The following is an 18,490-nucleotide window of genomic DNA, read 5'->3' on the forward strand; positions in this document are numbered from 1 at the left end:
CAGGGATACCAAGCCATCGGACACTGCCATGCTACAGAATGCTGGAATAACCTCAGGACGCTACATGCCGAGCCCCAGAGGACGCCAGAGATACCGAGCCATCGGACACTACCATGCTACAGAATGCTGGAATAACCTCAGGACGCTACACGCCGAGCCCCAGAGGACGCCAGAGATACCGAGCCATCGGACACTACCATGCTACAGAATGCTGGAATAACCTCAGGACGCTACACACCGAGCCCCAGAGGACGCCAGGGATACCGAGCCATCGGACACTGCCATGCTACAGAATGCTGGAATAACCTCAGGACGCTACACGCCGAGCCCAGATGACACCAGGGATACCGAGCCATCGGACACTGCCATGCTACAAAATGCTGGAATAACCTCAGGACGCTACACGCCGAGCCCCAGAGGATGCCAGAGATACCGAGCCATCGGACACTGCCATGCTACAGAATGCTGGAATAACCTCAGGACGCTACACGCCGAGCCCCAGAGGACGCCAGAGATACCGAGCCATCGGACACTGCCATGCTACAGAATGCTGGAATAACCTCAGGACGCTAAACGCCGAGCCCAGAGGACGCCAGAGATACCGAGCCATCGGACACTGCCATGCTACAGAATGCTGGAATAACCTCAGGACGCTACACACCGAGCCCCAGAGGACGCCAGAGATACCGAGCCATCGGACACTGCCATGCTAAAGAATGCTGGAATAACCTCAGGACGCTACACACCGAGCCCCAGAGGACGCCAGAGATACCGAGCCATCGGACACTGCCATGCTAAAGAATGCTGGAATAACCTCAGGACGCTACACGCCGAGCCCCAGAGGACGCCAAGCGGAAAAGTACAAAAGTATCAAGAAACTGCTCCACCGTCTGAGATCCGCCACACTGACTGCTCGGGGCACCGGCGGAGCACAGGTGTCATCAGGGGAGGAGGCGCACGATGGTTTTGCTGCATTTCAGGCGGCTGCACGCTCTCTACTTAGTGCGTTTTTGCCATGAAAATTGTCTACAAAAACCTGAAGCAATCCTGAGGCCAGCAAAGTGCCATGGACAGGTTGCTTATTTTTGACTTGCAGATTTGGTGCAGAAAATAATCTTGCTGACGGTTTTTCCCATTGACTTCCCTCAAATCAATCAAAAAAAGTGGCAAAAATGCACTAAAATGCCCTTTGTGTGCACATAGCCCAAAGAGTGGACAGATTTCAAACCCCCCTAAAATTGACTATGTGACTGCAATCCACCACGTCTCGGCCCCGGAATCATAAAGAGACGGAAAGTGAGCAGAGCATTTATATACTGCGGTCATACGGGCAACTGGCTGCAGCAGGAGCCTCCCCCACTGCTCACCAACGATGCTAAACTCCGCCTCTTCCGCAATCCATCAGCAGTCCACGCTAAGCTCCGCCTCCTCCGTAATCTGCCAGGATTAGTGATGAGCGCGTATTCTCGCTACTCGAGATTTCCTGAGCACGCTCGGGTGTCCTCTGAGTATTTGTAAGTACTCACAGATTTAGTTTTCATCGCAGCAGCTGAATGATTTACAGCTATTAGCCAGCTTAAGTACATGTGGGGGTTGCCTGGTTGTTAGGGAATCCCCACATGTAATCAAGCTGGCTAATAGCTGTAAATCATTCAGCTGCTGCAATGAAAACTAAAAAATACTCAGATGACCCCCAAGCGTGCTCAGGAAATCTCGAGTAACGAGTACACTCGCTCATCACTAGTCAGGATCCATGCTAAGCTCCGCCTCCTCCATAATCAGCCTGCAGTCCATGCTAAACTCCGCCTCCTTCGCAATCTGCCTGAAGTCCATGCTAAACTCCGCCTACTCTAATCTGCCTGCAGTCCATGCTAAGCTCCGCCTCCTCCATAATCAGCCTGCAGTCCATGCTAAACTCCGCCTCCTCCATAATCAGCCTGCAGTCCATGCTAAACTCCGCCTCCTCCATAATCAGCCTGCAGTCCATGCTAAACTCCGCCTCCTTCGCAATCTCACAGAAGTCCATGCTAAACTCCGCCTACTCTGTAATCTGCCAGCTGTCCATGCAAATTTATGCTCCCCGACCACCAATGATCAAGACACAGATGTACAAGGTGTCCAGTGCTCAGAGACACACACTCCTCACAGTGTATAATGGACAGGCTTTTCTACACTCCTCACAGTATATAATGGACAGGCTTTTCTACACTCCTCACAGTGTATAATGGACAGGCTTTTCTACACTCCTCACAGTGTATAATGGACAGGCTTTTCTACACTCCTCACAGTGTATAATGGACAGGCTTTTCTACACTCCTCAGTGTATAATGGACAGGCTTTTCTACACTCCTCACAGTATATAATGGACAGGCTTTTCTACACTCCTCACAGTGTATAATGGACAGGCTTTTCTACACTCCTCACAGTGTATAATGGACGGGCTTTTCTACACTCCTCACAGTGTATAATGGACAGGCTTTTCTACACTCCTCACAGTGTATAATGGACAGGCTTTTCTACACTCCTCACAGTGTATAATGGACAGGCTTTTCTACACTCCTCACAGTGTATAATGGACAGGCTTTTCTACACTCCTCATAGTATATAATGGACAGGCTTTTCTACACTCCTCACAGTATATAATGGACAGGCTTTTCTACACTCCTCACAGTGTATAATGGACAGGCTTTTCTACACTCCTCACAGTGTATAATGGACGGGCTTTTCTACACTCCTCACAGTGTATAATGGACGGGCTTTTCTACACTCCTCACAGTGTATAATGGACAGGCTTTTCTACACTCCTCACAGTGTATAATGGACAGGCTTTTCTACACTCCTCACAGTGTATAATGGACAGGCTTTTCTACACTCCTCATAGTATATAATGGACAGGCTTTTCTACACTCCTCACAGTGTATAATGGACAGGCTTTTCTACACTCCTCACAGTGTATAATGGACAGGCTTTTCTACACTCCTCACAGTGTATAATGGACAGGCTTTTCTACACTCCTCACAGTACATAATGGACGGGCTTTTCTACACTCCTCATAGTATATAATGGACAGGATTTTCTACACTCCTCACAGTGTATAATGGACAGGCTTTTCTACACTCACAGTATATAATGGACGGGCTTTTCTACACTCCTCACAGTATATAATGGACGGGCTTTTCTACACTCCTCATAGTATATAATGGACAGGCTTTTCTACACTCCTCAAACTGTATAATGGACAGGCTTTTCTACACTCCTCACAGTGTATAATGGACGGGCTTTTCTACACTCCTCATAGTAAATAATGGACAGGCTTTTCTACACTCCTCACAGTGTATAATGGACAGGCTTTTCTACACTCCTCACAGTGTATAATGGACAGGCTTTTCTACACTTCTCACAGTGTATAATGGACAGGCTTTTCCACACTCCTCACAGTGTATAATGGACAGGCTTTTCTACACTTCTCACAGTGTATAATGGACAGGCTTTTCTACACTACTCACAGTGTATAATGGACGGGCTTTTCTACACTTCTCACGGTGTATAATGGACAGGCTTTTCTACACTTCTCACAGTGTATAATGGACAGGCTTTTCTACACTCCTCACAGTATATAATGGACAGGCTTTTCTACACTTCTCACAGTGTATAATGGACGGGCTTTTCTACACTCCTCATAGTATATAATGGACAGGCTTTTCTACACTCCTCACAGTGTATAATGGACGGGCTTTTCTACATGTTCAGTGTATAATGGACGGGCTTTTCTACACTCCTCACAGTGTATAATGGACAGGCTTTTCTACATGCTCAGTGTATAATGGACGGTCTTTTCTACACTCCTCACAGTGTATAATGGACAGGCTTTTCTACACTCCTCACAGTGTATAATGGATGGGCTTTTCTACACTCCTCATAGTATATAATGGACGGGCTTTTCTACACTTCTCACAGTGTATGATGGACAGGCTTTTCTACATGCTCAGTGTATAATGGACGGGCTTTTCTACACTCCTCACAGTGTATAATGGATGGGCTTTTCTACACTCCTCATAGTATATAATGGACGGGCTTTTCTACACTTCTCACAGTGTATAATGGACGGGCTTTTCTACATGCTCAGTGTATACTGAACGGGCTTTTCTACGCTCCTCATGGTATATAATGCACGGGCGTTTTTACACTTATAAGACGAGCTGCACCTGAGACAAAGGCCACTTTCTCCTTTAGGATGGACAGGACATCAGTAGCTTTTAAACCGTCATTCCGTAAAGAACCTGAAAAAAATAGAAAAAGAAGAAAAACTTCATTATGCAGAACTAGCGCACAGTATAAAGAAATGAGGCCACGATGTCGATCACACAGACAAAGCTTCAGGAACAAACATTGTCAACCTGAGACATCGCCAACAAACGACTAACGAATCATCAAGAATCATCACCGGAAACAATCAACAGATACTAAGTAGCAAGTCAAAGAAAATCAACTCCAGAGGATACAGGAAATCAGGATGAGGGATATGAAGATTACAGATGATCACAAGATTTATATACAGTCTAGATGGGACCAAGTCAATGGTCTATCTGCATCTCCAATGGGCGACGAGACCGAAAAGGAGATTCCATCAGAACAAGGAGAAAACAGAGGACGAGCTGAGAGTGACAGCTGTGTATGTGCAAAAATCAGGGGAATACTGCCCCTATGTACAAGAATATAACTATAATACTGCCCCTATGTACAAGAATATAACTACTATAATACTGCCCCCTATGTACAGGAATATAACTGATAATACTGCTCCCTATGTACAAGAATATAACTATAATACTGCCCCTATGTACAAGAATATAACTATAATACTGCCCCTATGTACAAGAATATAACTACTATAATACTGCCCCCTATGTACAAGAATATAACTGATAATACTGCTCCCTATGTACAAGAATATAACTATAATACTGCCCCTATGTACAAGAATATAACTATAATACTGCCCCTATGTACAAGAATATAACTAATATAATACTGCCCCCTATGTACAGGAATATAACTGATAATACTGCTCCCTATGTACAAGAATATAACTACTATAATACTGCTCCCTATGTACAAGAATATAACTACTATAATACTGCCCCTATGTACAAGAATATAACTACTATAATACTGCCCCTATATACAAGAATATAACTACTATAATACTGCCCCTATGTACAAGAATATAACTACTATAATACTGCCCCTATGTACAAGAATAAAACTACTATAATACAGCTCCTATGTACAAGAATATAACTACTATAATACTGCTCCTATGTACAAGAATATAACTACTATAATACTGCTCCTATGTACAAGAATATAACTACTATAATACTGCCCCTATGTAAAGGAATATAACTGCTATAATACTGCTCCTATGTACAAGAATATAACTACTATAATACTGCCCCTATGTACAAGAATATAACTACTATAATATTGCCCCTATGTACAAGAATATAACTACTATAATACTGCTCCTATGTACAAGAATATAACTACTATAATACTGCCCCTATGTACAAGAATATAACTACTATAATACTGCCCCTATATACAAGAATATAACTACTATAATACTGTTGCTATATACAAGAATATAACTACTATAATACTGCCCCTATGTACAAGAATATAACTACTATAATACTGCACCTATGTACAAGAATATAACTACTATAATACTGCTCCTATGTACGAGAATATAACTACTATAATACTGCTCCTATATACAAGAATATAACTACTATAATACTGTTCCTATATACAAGAATATAACTACTATAATACTGCCCCTATGTACAAGAATATAACTACTATAATACTGCTCCTATGTACAAGAATATAACTACTATAATACTGCTCATATGTACAAGAATATAACTACTATAATACTGCTCCTATATACAAGAATATAACTACTATAATACTGCTCCTATATACAAGAATATAACTACTATAATACTGCCCCTATGTACAAGAATATAACTACTATAATACTGCCCCTATGTACAAGAATATAACTACTATAATACTGCCCTTATGTACAAGAATATAACTACTATAATACTGCCCCTATGTACAAGAATATAACTACTATAATACTGCCCCTATGTACAAGAATAAAACTACTATAATACAGCTCCTATGTACAAGAATATAACTACTATAATACTGCGCCTATGTACAAGAATACAACTACTATAATACTGCCCCTATGTACAAGAATACAACTACTATAATACTGCTCCTATGTACAAGAATATAACTACTATAATACTGCGCCTATGTACAAGAATACAACTACTATAATACTGCCCCTATGTACAAGAATACAACTACTATAATACAGCTCCTATGTACAAGAATACAACTACTATAATACTGCGCCTATGTACAAGAATACAACTACTATAATACTGCCCCTATGTACAAGAATACAACTACTATAATACTGCTCCTATGTACAAGAATATAACTACTATAATACTGCTCCCTATGTACAAGAATATAACTGCTATAATACTGCCCCTATGTACAAGAATAAAACTACTATAATACTGCTCCTATGTACAAGAATATAACTACTATAATACTGCTCCTATGTACAAGAATATAACTACTATAATACTGCCCCTATATACAAGAATATAACTACTATAATACTGCCCCTATGTACAAGAATATAACTACTACAATACTGCTCCTATGTACAAGAATATAACTACTATAATACTGCTCCCTATGTACAAGAATATAACTGCTATAATACTGCTCCTATGTACAAGAATATAACTGCTATAATACTGCCCCTATGTACAAGAATATAACTACTATAATACTGCCCCTATGTACAAGAATATAAATACTATAATACTGCCCCTATATACAAGAATATAACTACTATAATACTGTTCCTATATACAAGAATATAACTACTATAATACTGCCCCTATGTACAAGAATATAACTACTATAATACTGCCCCTATGTACAAGAATACAACTACTATAATACTGCTCCCTATGTACAAGAATATAACTGCTATAATACTGCCCCTATGTACAAGAATAAAACTACTATAATACTGCTCCTATGTACAAGAATATAACTACTATAATACTGCTCCTATGTACAAGAATATAACCACTATAATACTGCCCCTATGTACAAGAATATAACTACTATAATACTGCCCCTATGTACAAGAATATAACTACTATAATACTGCCCCCTATGTACAGGAATATAACTGCTATAATACTACTCCTATATACAAGAATATAACGACTATAATACTGCTCCTATGTGCAGGAATATAACTACTATAATACTGCCCCTATATATAAGAATATAACTACTATAATACTGCCCCTATGTACAAGAATATAACTACTATAATACTGCTCCCTATGTACAAGAATACAACTGCTATAATACTGCTCCTGTGTACAAGAATATAACTGCTATAATACTGCCCCTATGTACAAGAATATAACTACTATAATACTGCCCCTATGTACAAGAATATAAATACTATAATACTGCCCCTATATACAAGAATATAACTACTATAATACTGTTCCTATATACAAGAATATAACTACTATAATACTGCCCCTATGTACAAGAATAAAACTACTATAATACTGCTCCTATGTACAAGAATATAACTACTATAATACTGCTCCTATGTACAAGAATATAACCACTATAATACTGCCCCTATGTACAAGAATATAACTACTATAATACTGCCCCTATGTACAAGAATATAACTACTATAATACTGCCCCCTATGTACAGGAATATAACTGCTATAATACTGCTCCTATATACAAGAATATAACTACTATAATACTGTTCCTATATACAAGAATATAACTACTATAATACTGCCCCTATGTACAGGAATATAACTGCTATAATACTACTCCTATATACAAGAATATAACGACTATAATACTGCTCCTATGTGCAGGAATATAACTACTATAATACTGCCCCTATATATAAGAATATAACTACTATAATACTGCCCCTATGTACAAGAATATAACTACTATAATACTGCTCCCTATGTACAAGAATATAACTGCTATAATACTGCTCCTATGTACAAGAATATAACTGCTATAATACTGCCCACTATGTACAAGAATATAACTACTATAATACTGCCCCTATGTACAAGAATATAACTGCTATAATACTGCTCCTATGTACAAGAATATAACTACTATAATACTGCTCCTATGTACAAGAATATAACCACTATAATACTGCCCCTATGTACAAGAATATAACTACTATAATACTGCCCCTATGTACAAGAATATAACTACTATAATACTGCCCCTATGTACAAGAATATAACTACTATAATACTGCTACCTACGTGCAAGAATATAACTACTATAATACTGCTCCTATATACAAGAATATAACTACTATAATACTGCCCCTATGTACAAGAATATAACTACTATAATACTGCCCCCTATGTACAGGAATATAACTGCTATAATACTGCTCCTATATACAAGAATATAACTACTATAATACTGTTCCTATATACAAGAATATAACTACTATAATACTGCCCCTATGTACAGGAATATAACTGCTATAATACTATTCCTATATACAAGAATATAACGACTATAATACTGCTCCTATGTGCAGGAATATAACTACTATAATACTGCCCCTATATATAAGAATATAACTACTATAATACTGCCCCTATGTACAAGAATATAACTACTATAATACTGCTCCTATGTACAAGAATATAACTACTATAATACTGCCCCTATGTACAGGAATATAACTGCTATAATACTACTCCTATATACAAGAATATAACTACTATAATACTGCCCCCTATGTACAGGAATATAACTGATAATACTGCTTCCTATGTACAAGAATATAACTGCTATAATACTGCTCCTATGTACAAGAATATAACTACTATAATACTGCCCCTATATACAAGAATATAACTACTATAATACTGCCCCTATATACAAGAATATAACTACTATAATACTGCCCCATGTACAAGAATATAACTACTATAATACTGTTCCTATATACAAGAATATAACTACTATAATACTGCTCCCTATGTACAAGAATATAACTACTATAATACTGCTCCTATGTACAAGAATATAACTACTATAATACTGCCCCTATGTACAAGAATATAACTACTATAATACTGTTCCTATATACAAGAATATAACTACTATAATACTGCCCCTATGTACAAGAATATAACTACTATAATACTGCCCCTATGTACAAGAATACAACTACTATAATACTGCTCCCTATTTACAAGAATATAACTGCTATAATACTGCCCCTATGTACAAGAATATAACTACTATAATACTGCCCCCTATTTACAAGAATATAACTGCTATAATACTGCCCCTATGTACAAGAATACAACTACTATAATACTGCCCCTATGTACAGGAATATAACTGCTATAATACTACTCCTATATACAAGAATATAACTGCTATAATACTACTCCTATATACAAGAATATAACTACTATAATACTGCCCCCTATTTACAAGAATATAACTGCTATAATACTGCCCCTATGTACAAGAATACAACTACTATAATACTGCCCCTATGTACAGGAATATAACTGCTATAATACTACTCCTATTTACAAGAATATAACTGCTATAATACTGCTCCCTATTTACAAGAATATAACTACTATAATACTGCTCCTATGTACAAGAATATAACTACTATAATACTGCCCCTATATACAAGAATATAACTACTATAATACTGCCCCTATATACAAGAATATAACTACTATAATACTGCCCCTATGTACAAGAATATAACTACTATAATACTGTTCCTATATACAAGAATATAACTACTATAATACTGCCCCTATGTACAAGAATATAACTACTATAATACTGCCCCTATGTACAAGAATACAACTACTATAATACTGCTCCCTATTTACAAGAATATAACTACTACAATACTGCCCCTATGTACAAGAATATAACTACTATAATACTGCCCCTATGTACAGGAATATAACTGCTATAATACTACTCCTATATACAAGAATATAACTACTATAATACTGCCCCTATGTACAAGAATAATAATAATAATCTTTATTTTTATATAGCGCTAACATGTTCCGCAGCGCTTTACAGTTTGCACACATTATCATCGCTGTCCCCGATGGGGCTCACAATCTAAATTCCCTATCAGTCTTTGGAATGTGGGAGGAAACCGGAGAACCCGGAGGAAACCCACGCAAACACGGGGAGAACATACAAACTCTTTGCAGATGTTGTCCTTGGTGGGGTTTGAACCCAGGACTCTAGCGCTGCTGTGCTATCCACTGAGCCACCGTGCCGCCCCAAGAATATAACTACTATTCGGCTATTTCTTTTTTTTCTGGTTTTTTTCAGGTTCAAAAACAAAAATAATAATAAAATACACTGCAGCGAGGCCCTGATGTGAATACATCTATAAGCAGCTGCAAAAATTATAGAACTGGCACAAAAATGGTGATTAAAGTGGCACTGAGGAGCGTTGTGGAAAAGGTTAAATGACTTTGGGCCACTGATGTGACACCGCAGACGCATAGATCAGGAGCCCTACATCAAACCCAGGTCTCCGCAGCCTGGACCAGACGGTTCTGGGCAGCAGAAGATTGGCGGATTGCCCACTTTGATGCCAGTTTTCATGGAGGGACCCTGGAGACGGGAGGGCCGACCACTTCACAGGCAATGGCACAGCAGCAGCGGACCCCAAGTCTTAGCATTGGTATCTGCATTCCAGCAACACTGCAGGCGATCGTTTGGCCACCAGGGGCAGCAAAGCAATCCACAGACAAGCAAAGGAAGCCACCTCACTTTACAGCCTGCTGTGCGACCATTACTGTGGAGGGAATGGTAAATTCCTTGTCTGTATCAGACGCTGAGCGCCCCTCTAATATCCCCGCCACCGTCACACCGGCTCAGCAGGACAAGACCTAAAATAAACCATATAAACTAGAAATAGGGGCAGGCGGCGTTCTCCAGAGATCGAGTCTACCTAGAACGCACGGATCTGGATTCTTCTCTCACCATTAATCAGACAGGACTTCGCTCCACAACTGTCCGACGTCACATTATACCGCGGTACAGTGTATTCACCACAGACAGGAAAAACGACAAAGTGTGAAATCGCACAAAGAATATCATGTACTATCCAATATGGAACGGTTCTAGAGGTATCTACAATTAGGGCGCTGCACCCAAAACCCGCAATACAATCGCCCCCATTAATAGGAGTCAGGCGGCAGCATTCATACGGCATCCGCAGATGTACCGCAGAGAGGACAGAGGATAAATATGGAGAACAGGTGGCAGCAAAAGAGCAAACTGGAAAACTAAATAATGGAGATATTGCTGCCGCCACCGCAGGGACTCGTTACACGACACACCGATGAATATCCATTACAAAAATAAACTCAAGTGGCCAAAGCCGTCCAGAAGCTGCGGCCGCTGCTCCACCATCAGCCTCCTCATCCCAGAGCCGCGCCATAGACTACAATCCAAGGCGAAAAATCGAAAACGTCCCCTCCCCCGCTCACCACGATAAAGTCATCACAAGAGGTTTCAGCTATTCACAATTTAGTCGTCATTAGTCTGCGAGAAATTGATAATGAACAGCATCTAAAAATGACGCCAGAATCTGATACATTGTGTCATAGTGAGCAGAAAAACCCTAAAAAAAAAAGGAGCGAGAACGACCACAGAATGGGCACATTACAGGCACCAAGCAATCACACTGCGCAGTGTAAGGAGTGAATGCGGAGCTATGATTGGCTGCAAGAACATAACCGCAATGGTGACATCACCAGAGATCAGCGGTGACCTCACTGAGAATGTCTCCTATCCATCACCAGAGATCAGCGGTGACCTCACTGAGAATGTCTCCTATCCATCACCAGAGATCAGAGGTGACCTCACTGAGAATGCCTCCTATCCATCACCAGAGATCAGAGGTGACCTCACTGAGAATGTCTCCTATCCATCACCAGAGATCAGCGGTGACCTCACTGAGAATGTCTCCTATCCATCACCAGAGATCAGCGGTGACCTCACTGAGAATGTCTCCTATCCATCACCAGAGATCAGAGGTGACCTCACTGAGAATGTCTCCTATCCATCACCAGAGATCAGCGGTGACCTCACTGAGAATGCCTCCTATCCATCACCAGAGATCAGAGGTGACCTCACTGAGAATGTCTCCTATCCATCACCAGAGATCAGCGGTGACATCACTGAGAATGTCTCCTATCCATCACCAGAGATCAGCGGTGACCTCACTGAGAATGTCTCCTATCCATCACCAGAGATCAGCGGTGACATCACTGAGAATGTCTCCTATCCATCACTAGAGATCAGCGGTGACCTCACTGAGAATGTCTCCTATCCATCACCAGAGATCACAGATGACATCACTGAGAATGTCTCCTATCCATCACCAGAGATCACAGATGACATCACTGAGAATGTCTCCTATCCATCACCAGAGATCACAGATGACATCACTGAGAATGTCTCCTATCCATCACCAGAGATCACAGATGACATCACTGAGAATGTCTCCTATCCATCACCAGAGATCACAGATGACATCACTGAGAATGTCTCCTATCCATCACCAGAGATCACAGATGACATCACTGAGAATGTCTCCTATCCATCACCAGAGATCAGCGGTGACCTCACTGAGAATGCCTCCTATCCATCACAGAGATCAGCGGTGACCTCACTGAGAATGCCTCCTATCCATCACAGAGATCAGCGGTGACCTCACTGAGAATGCCTCCTATCCATCACAGAGATCAGCGGTGACCTCACTGAGAATGCCTCCTATCCATCACCAGAGATCACAGATGACATCACTGAGAATGTCTCCTATCCATCACCAGAGATCACAGATGACATCACTGAGAATGTCTCCTATCCATCACCAGAGATCAGCGGTGACCTCACTGAGAATGCCTCCTATCCATCACCAGAGATCACAGATGACATCACTGAGAATGTCTCCTATCCATCACCAGAGATCAGCGGTGACCTCACTGAGAATGCCTCCTATCCATCACAGAGATCAGCGGTGACCTCACTGAGAATGCCTCCTATCCATCACAGAGATCAGCGGTGACCTCACTGAGAATGCCTCCTATCCATCACAGAGATCAGCGGTGACCTCACTGAGAATGCCTCCTATCCATCATCAGAGATCACAGATGACATCACTGAGAATGTCTCCTATCCATCACCAGAGATCACAGATGACATCACTGAGAATGTCTCCTATCCATCACCAGAGATCAGCGGTGACCTCACTGAGAATGCCTCCTATCCATCACAGAGATCAGCGGTGACCTCACTGAGAATGCCTCCTATCCATCACCAGAGATCACAGATGACATCACTGAGAATGTCTCCTATCCATCACCAGAGATCACAGATGACATCACTGAGAATGTCTCCTATCCATCACCAGAGATCAGCGGTGACCTCACTGAGAATGCCTCCTATCCATCACAGAGATCAGCGGTGACCTCACTGAGAATGCCTCCTATCCATCACCAGAGATCAGAGGTGACATCACTGAGAATGCCTCCTATCCATCACCAGAGATCAGAGGTGACATCACTGAGAATGTCTCCTATCCATCACCAGAGATCAGAGGTTACATCACTGAGAATGCCTCCTACCCATCAACAGAGATCAGAGGTGACATCACTGAGAATGCCTCCTGTCCATCACCAGAGATCAGCGGTGACCTCACTGAGAATGCCTCCTATCCATCACCAGAGATCAGAGGTGACATCACTGAGAATGCCTCCTATCCATCACCAGAGATCAGAGGTGACATCACTGAGAATGTCTCCTATCCATCACCAGAGATCAGAGGTGACATTACTGAGAATGTCTCCTATCCATCACTAGTGATCAGCGGTGACATCACTGAGAATGTCTCCTATCCATCACCAGAGATCAGAGGTGACATCACTGAGAATGTCTCCTATCCATCACCAGAGATCAGAGGTGACATCACTGAGAATGTCTCCTATCCATCACCAGAGATCAGAGGTGACATTACTGAGAATGTCTCCTATCCATCACTAGTGATCAGCGGTGACATCACTGAGAATGTCTCCTATCCATCACTAGAGATCAGGGGTGACATCACTGAGAATGTCTCCTATCCATCACTAGAGATCAGGGGTGACATCACTGAGAATGTCTCCTATCCATCACCAGAGATCAGAGGTGACATCACTGAGAATGTCTCCTATCCATCACCAGAGATCAGAGGTGACATTACTGAGAATGTCTCCTATCCATCACTAGTGATCAGCGGTGACATCACTGAGAATGTCTCCTATCCATCACTAGAGATCAGCGGTGACATCACTGAGAATGTCTCCTATCCATCACCAGAGATCAGCTGTGACCTCACTGAGAATGTCTCCTATCCATCACCAGAGATCAGCTGTGACCTCACTGAGAATGTCTCCTATCCATCACCAGAGATCAGCGGTGACATCACTGAGAATGCCTCCTATCCATCACCAGAGATCAGCGGTGACATCACTGAGAATGTCTCCTATCCATCACCAGAGATCAGCGGTGACATCACTGAGAATGCCTCCTATCCATCACTAGAGATCAGCGGTGACATCACTGAGAATGTCTCCTATCCATCACCAGAGATCAGCGGTGACATCACTGAGAATGTCTCCTATCCATCACCAGAGATCAGCGGTGACATCACTGAGAATGCCTGCTATCCATCACTAGAGATCAGCGGTGACATCACTGAGAATGCCTCCTATCCATCACCAGAGATCAGAGGTGACATCACTGAGAATGTCTCCTATCCATCACCAGAGATCAGCGGTGACATCACTGAGATCACCAGAGATCAGCGGTGACATCACTGAGAATGCCTCCATCCATCACCAGAGATCAGCGGTGACATCACTGAGATCACCAGAGATCAGCGGTGACATCACTGAGAATGTCTCCTATCCATCACCAGAGATCAGCGGTGACATCAGACCGGAGAACCCTCATCACATCGCTCACTCGCGGCCATGACAGCACATCGTTTACGCCACAACCCTGACATCAGAGCGCAGAGACGCTGCTCCTGTAGCTGGAATATCTGATGTTTCTCCCGCTGCTGATGGTATAACCGGCTCGGTGTGCACGAAGCAATGGATTGCAGGTTCCCGGCGGTTTTTCCAGAGGGAGGGACAGCATTCAGAGCACGAAAATAGGAAATTTACATTCTGTACATTGGGTTCATATTACACTATCTGGAACATGGAACACAAAATATTCAGCAACTCGTCCGATGATTTGCTACAATGTATCAGTGAAGACAATCCTCTGAGATTATCAGCACGAGTCATTACCTGCACTGAGACATTGTGGCAATCCAGCAGATAATGATGGCATTTGTAGTACCTCCAAGCCTGGCATCACAGACTGCTGGAGGGATGAAGGTGCCACTCACCACCCAATATCTGGACACGGCGCCCTCCATCACTGAACATGAAGGCAGATGGCGGCGTTAATATTTAATGCTCCACTGCGCTCGTTATGTATCACGTCCCCTGCTCAGCGCTGACATGAAATAAAATCACAGGTCTCCATGTCCCTGTGAAGTGGAAATCATGCGGCCCCATTAACCCTTTCCTCTGCTGGGGATGGTCATTAATAAGTAACTTGGGCTATCCTCAGGGCGGAGTAACCGCCAATAACAGACAATTGTCATCTCGTCCATGTAGATCTATTGCTGTAGACCGGCTCCGCTTAGCAACAACCTCCGGCAGCCATCTGCCCAACAGAGGGCAGCACTGCGCCCGTGCTGCAGGCCGCGTGGGGAGGGTGTGTGAAATAGCGCCATCTACTGTGCAAATAACAGGCAAAAGTGAATATTCTCCCCCTGCTGTACACAAGTAATAAATCTCAGGCATACAAAATGGCGTCACACAAGAGTAATCCGCCGGCCGCTGCCATTATTCCATAAGTCCTTCATGGGACCAGATGAATTCATCCCCACGGCCGCTCCAGGCCACAATGAGGCGACAAGGGGCGGATTAAACACGTAAAACAGCGCGGAGACCCCGGAAAATCTCATCACATCTGTGCACAAAGGAATCATTACAGAAAAATCTTCATTTGTGAACGGCGCCTCGAAGGATTTACATAACTTCCAGGATTAAGATTTCCAGCAGGAAAGTTACATTGCGCATGTTCACACAGCACGCTGGAAAAAAGCCGCCAAACCAGCAACCGTGTCAGCGGGAGAAGCCGAAAGTGGAACCAGTGCCCATCATCTGGTGCACAAACCGGGAGCGCCCAGTGGGAAGAGGCTCCGCCGTACAGAGGGATAGACAGAAGGCTCTGCCGTACAGAGAGCAAGAGGCTCCGCCGTACAGAGAGCAAGAGGCTCCGCCGTACAGAGGGATAGACAGAAGGCTCCGCCGTACAGAGAGCAAGAGGCTCCGCCGTACAGAGGGATAGACAGAAGGCTCCGCCGTACAGAGGGATAGACAGAAGGCTCCGCCGTACAGAGAGCAAGAGGCTCCGCCGTACAGAGAGCAAGAGGCTCCGCCGTACAGAGAGCAAGAGGCTCCGCCGTACAGAGGGATAGACAGAAGGCTCCGCCGTACAGACGGATAGACAGAAGGCTCCGCCGTACAGAGAGCAAGAGGCTCCGCCGTACAGAGGGATAGACAGAAGGCTCCGCCGGACAGAGAGCAAGAGGCTCCGCCGGACAGAGAGCAAGAGGCTCCGCCGGACAGAGAGCAAGAGGCTCCGCCGGACAGAGAGCAAGAGGCTCCGCCGGACAGAGAGCAAGAGGCTCCGCCGGACAGAGAGCAAGAGGCTCCGCCGGACAGGGAGCAAGAGGCTCCGCCGGACAGAGAGCAAGAGGCTCCGACGTACAGAGAGCAAGAGGCTCCGCCGTACAGAGAGCAAGAGGCTCCGCCGTACAGAGAGCAAGAGGCTCCGCCGTACAGAGGGATAGACAGAAGGCTCCGCCGTACAGAGGGATAGACAGAAGGCTCCGCCGTACAGAGAGCAAGAGGCTCCGCCGTACAGAGAGCAAGAGGCTCCGCCGTACAGAGGGATAGACAGAAGGCTCCGCCGTACAGAGAGCAAGAGGCTCCGCCGTACAGAGAGCAAGAGGCTCCGCCGGACAGAGCAAGAGGCTCCGCCGGACAGAGAGCAAGAGGCTCCGCCGTACAGAGAGCAAGAGGCTCCGCCGTACAGGGAGCAAGAGGCTCCGCCGTACAGAGAGCAAGAGGCTCCGCCGTACAGAGAGCAAGAGGCTCCGCCGTACAGAGAGCAAGAGGCTCCGCCGTACAGAGAGCAAGAGGCTCCGCCGTACAGAGAGCAAGAGGCTCCGCCGTACAGAGGGATAGACAGAAGGCTCCGCCGTACAGAGAGCAAGAGGCTCCGCCGTACAGAGAGCAAGAGGCTCCGCCGTACAGAGAGCAAGAGGCTCCGCCGTACAGAGAGCAAGAGGCTCCGCCGTACAGAGAGCAAGAGGCTCCGCCGTACAGAGAGCAAGAGGCTCCGCCGGACAGAGGGATAGACAGAAGGCTCCGCCGTACAGAGAGCAAGAGGCTCCGCCGGACAGAGGGATAGACAGAAGGCTCCGCCGTACAGAGAGCAAGAGGCTCCGCCGTACAGAGAGCAAGAGGCTCCGCCGGACAGAGAGCAAGAGGCTCCGCCGGACAGAGAGCAAGAGGCTCCGCCGGACAGAGAGCAAGAGGCTCCGCCGGACAGAGAGCAAGAGGCTCCGCCGGACAGAGAGCAAGAGGCTCCGCCGGACAGGGAGCAAGAGGCTCCGCCGGACAGAGAGCAAGAGGCTCCGCCGTACAGAGAGCAAGAGGCTCCGCCGGACAGAGGGATAGACAGAAGGCTCCGCCGTACAGAGAGCAAGAGGCTCCGCCGTACAGAGAGCAAGAGGCTCCGCCGGACAGAGAGCAAGAGGCTCCGCCGGACAGAGAGCAAGAGGCTCCGCCGGACAGAGAGCAAGAGGCTCCGCCGTACAGAGAGCAAGAGGCTCCGCCGTACAGAGAGCAAGAGGCTCCGCCGGACAGAGAGCAAGAGGCTCCGCCGGACAGAGAGCAAGAGGCTCCGCCGGACAGAGAGCAAGAGGCTCCGCCGGACAGAGAGCAAGAGGCTCCGCCGGACAGAGAGCAAGAGGCTCCGCCGGACAGAGAGCAAGAGGCTCCGCCGTACAGAGGGATAGACAGAAGGCTCCGCCGTACAGAGGGATAGACAGAAGGCTCCGCCGTACAGAGAGCAAGAGGCTCCGCCGTACAGAGAGCAAGAGGCTC

General features: G+C 44.4%; 1 protein-coding gene across 2 annotated transcripts in view; it reads right to left on the reverse strand.

Moving 5' to 3' along the window:
- KALRN (kalirin RhoGEF kinase) overlaps positions 1 to 18,490 on the reverse strand; it is a 424,214-nt gene that overhangs the window by 332,470 nt on the left and 73,254 nt on the right. For both annotated transcript variants that reach the window (XM_069732606.1, XM_069732607.1), the window contains exon 2: positions 4,206 to 4,280. In XM_069732606.1, the coding sequence (XP_069588707.1) occupies positions 4,206 to 4,280 (75 nt within the window). The remainder of the gene's footprint in view (positions 1 to 4,205; positions 4,281 to 18,490) is intronic.

This window comes from Ranitomeya imitator, chromosome 7 (genome assembly GCF_032444005.1).
Source record: "Ranitomeya imitator isolate aRanImi1 chromosome 7, aRanImi1.pri, whole genome shotgun sequence".
Classification (NCBI taxonomy): domain Eukaryota; kingdom Metazoa; phylum Chordata; class Amphibia; order Anura; family Dendrobatidae; genus Ranitomeya; species Ranitomeya imitator.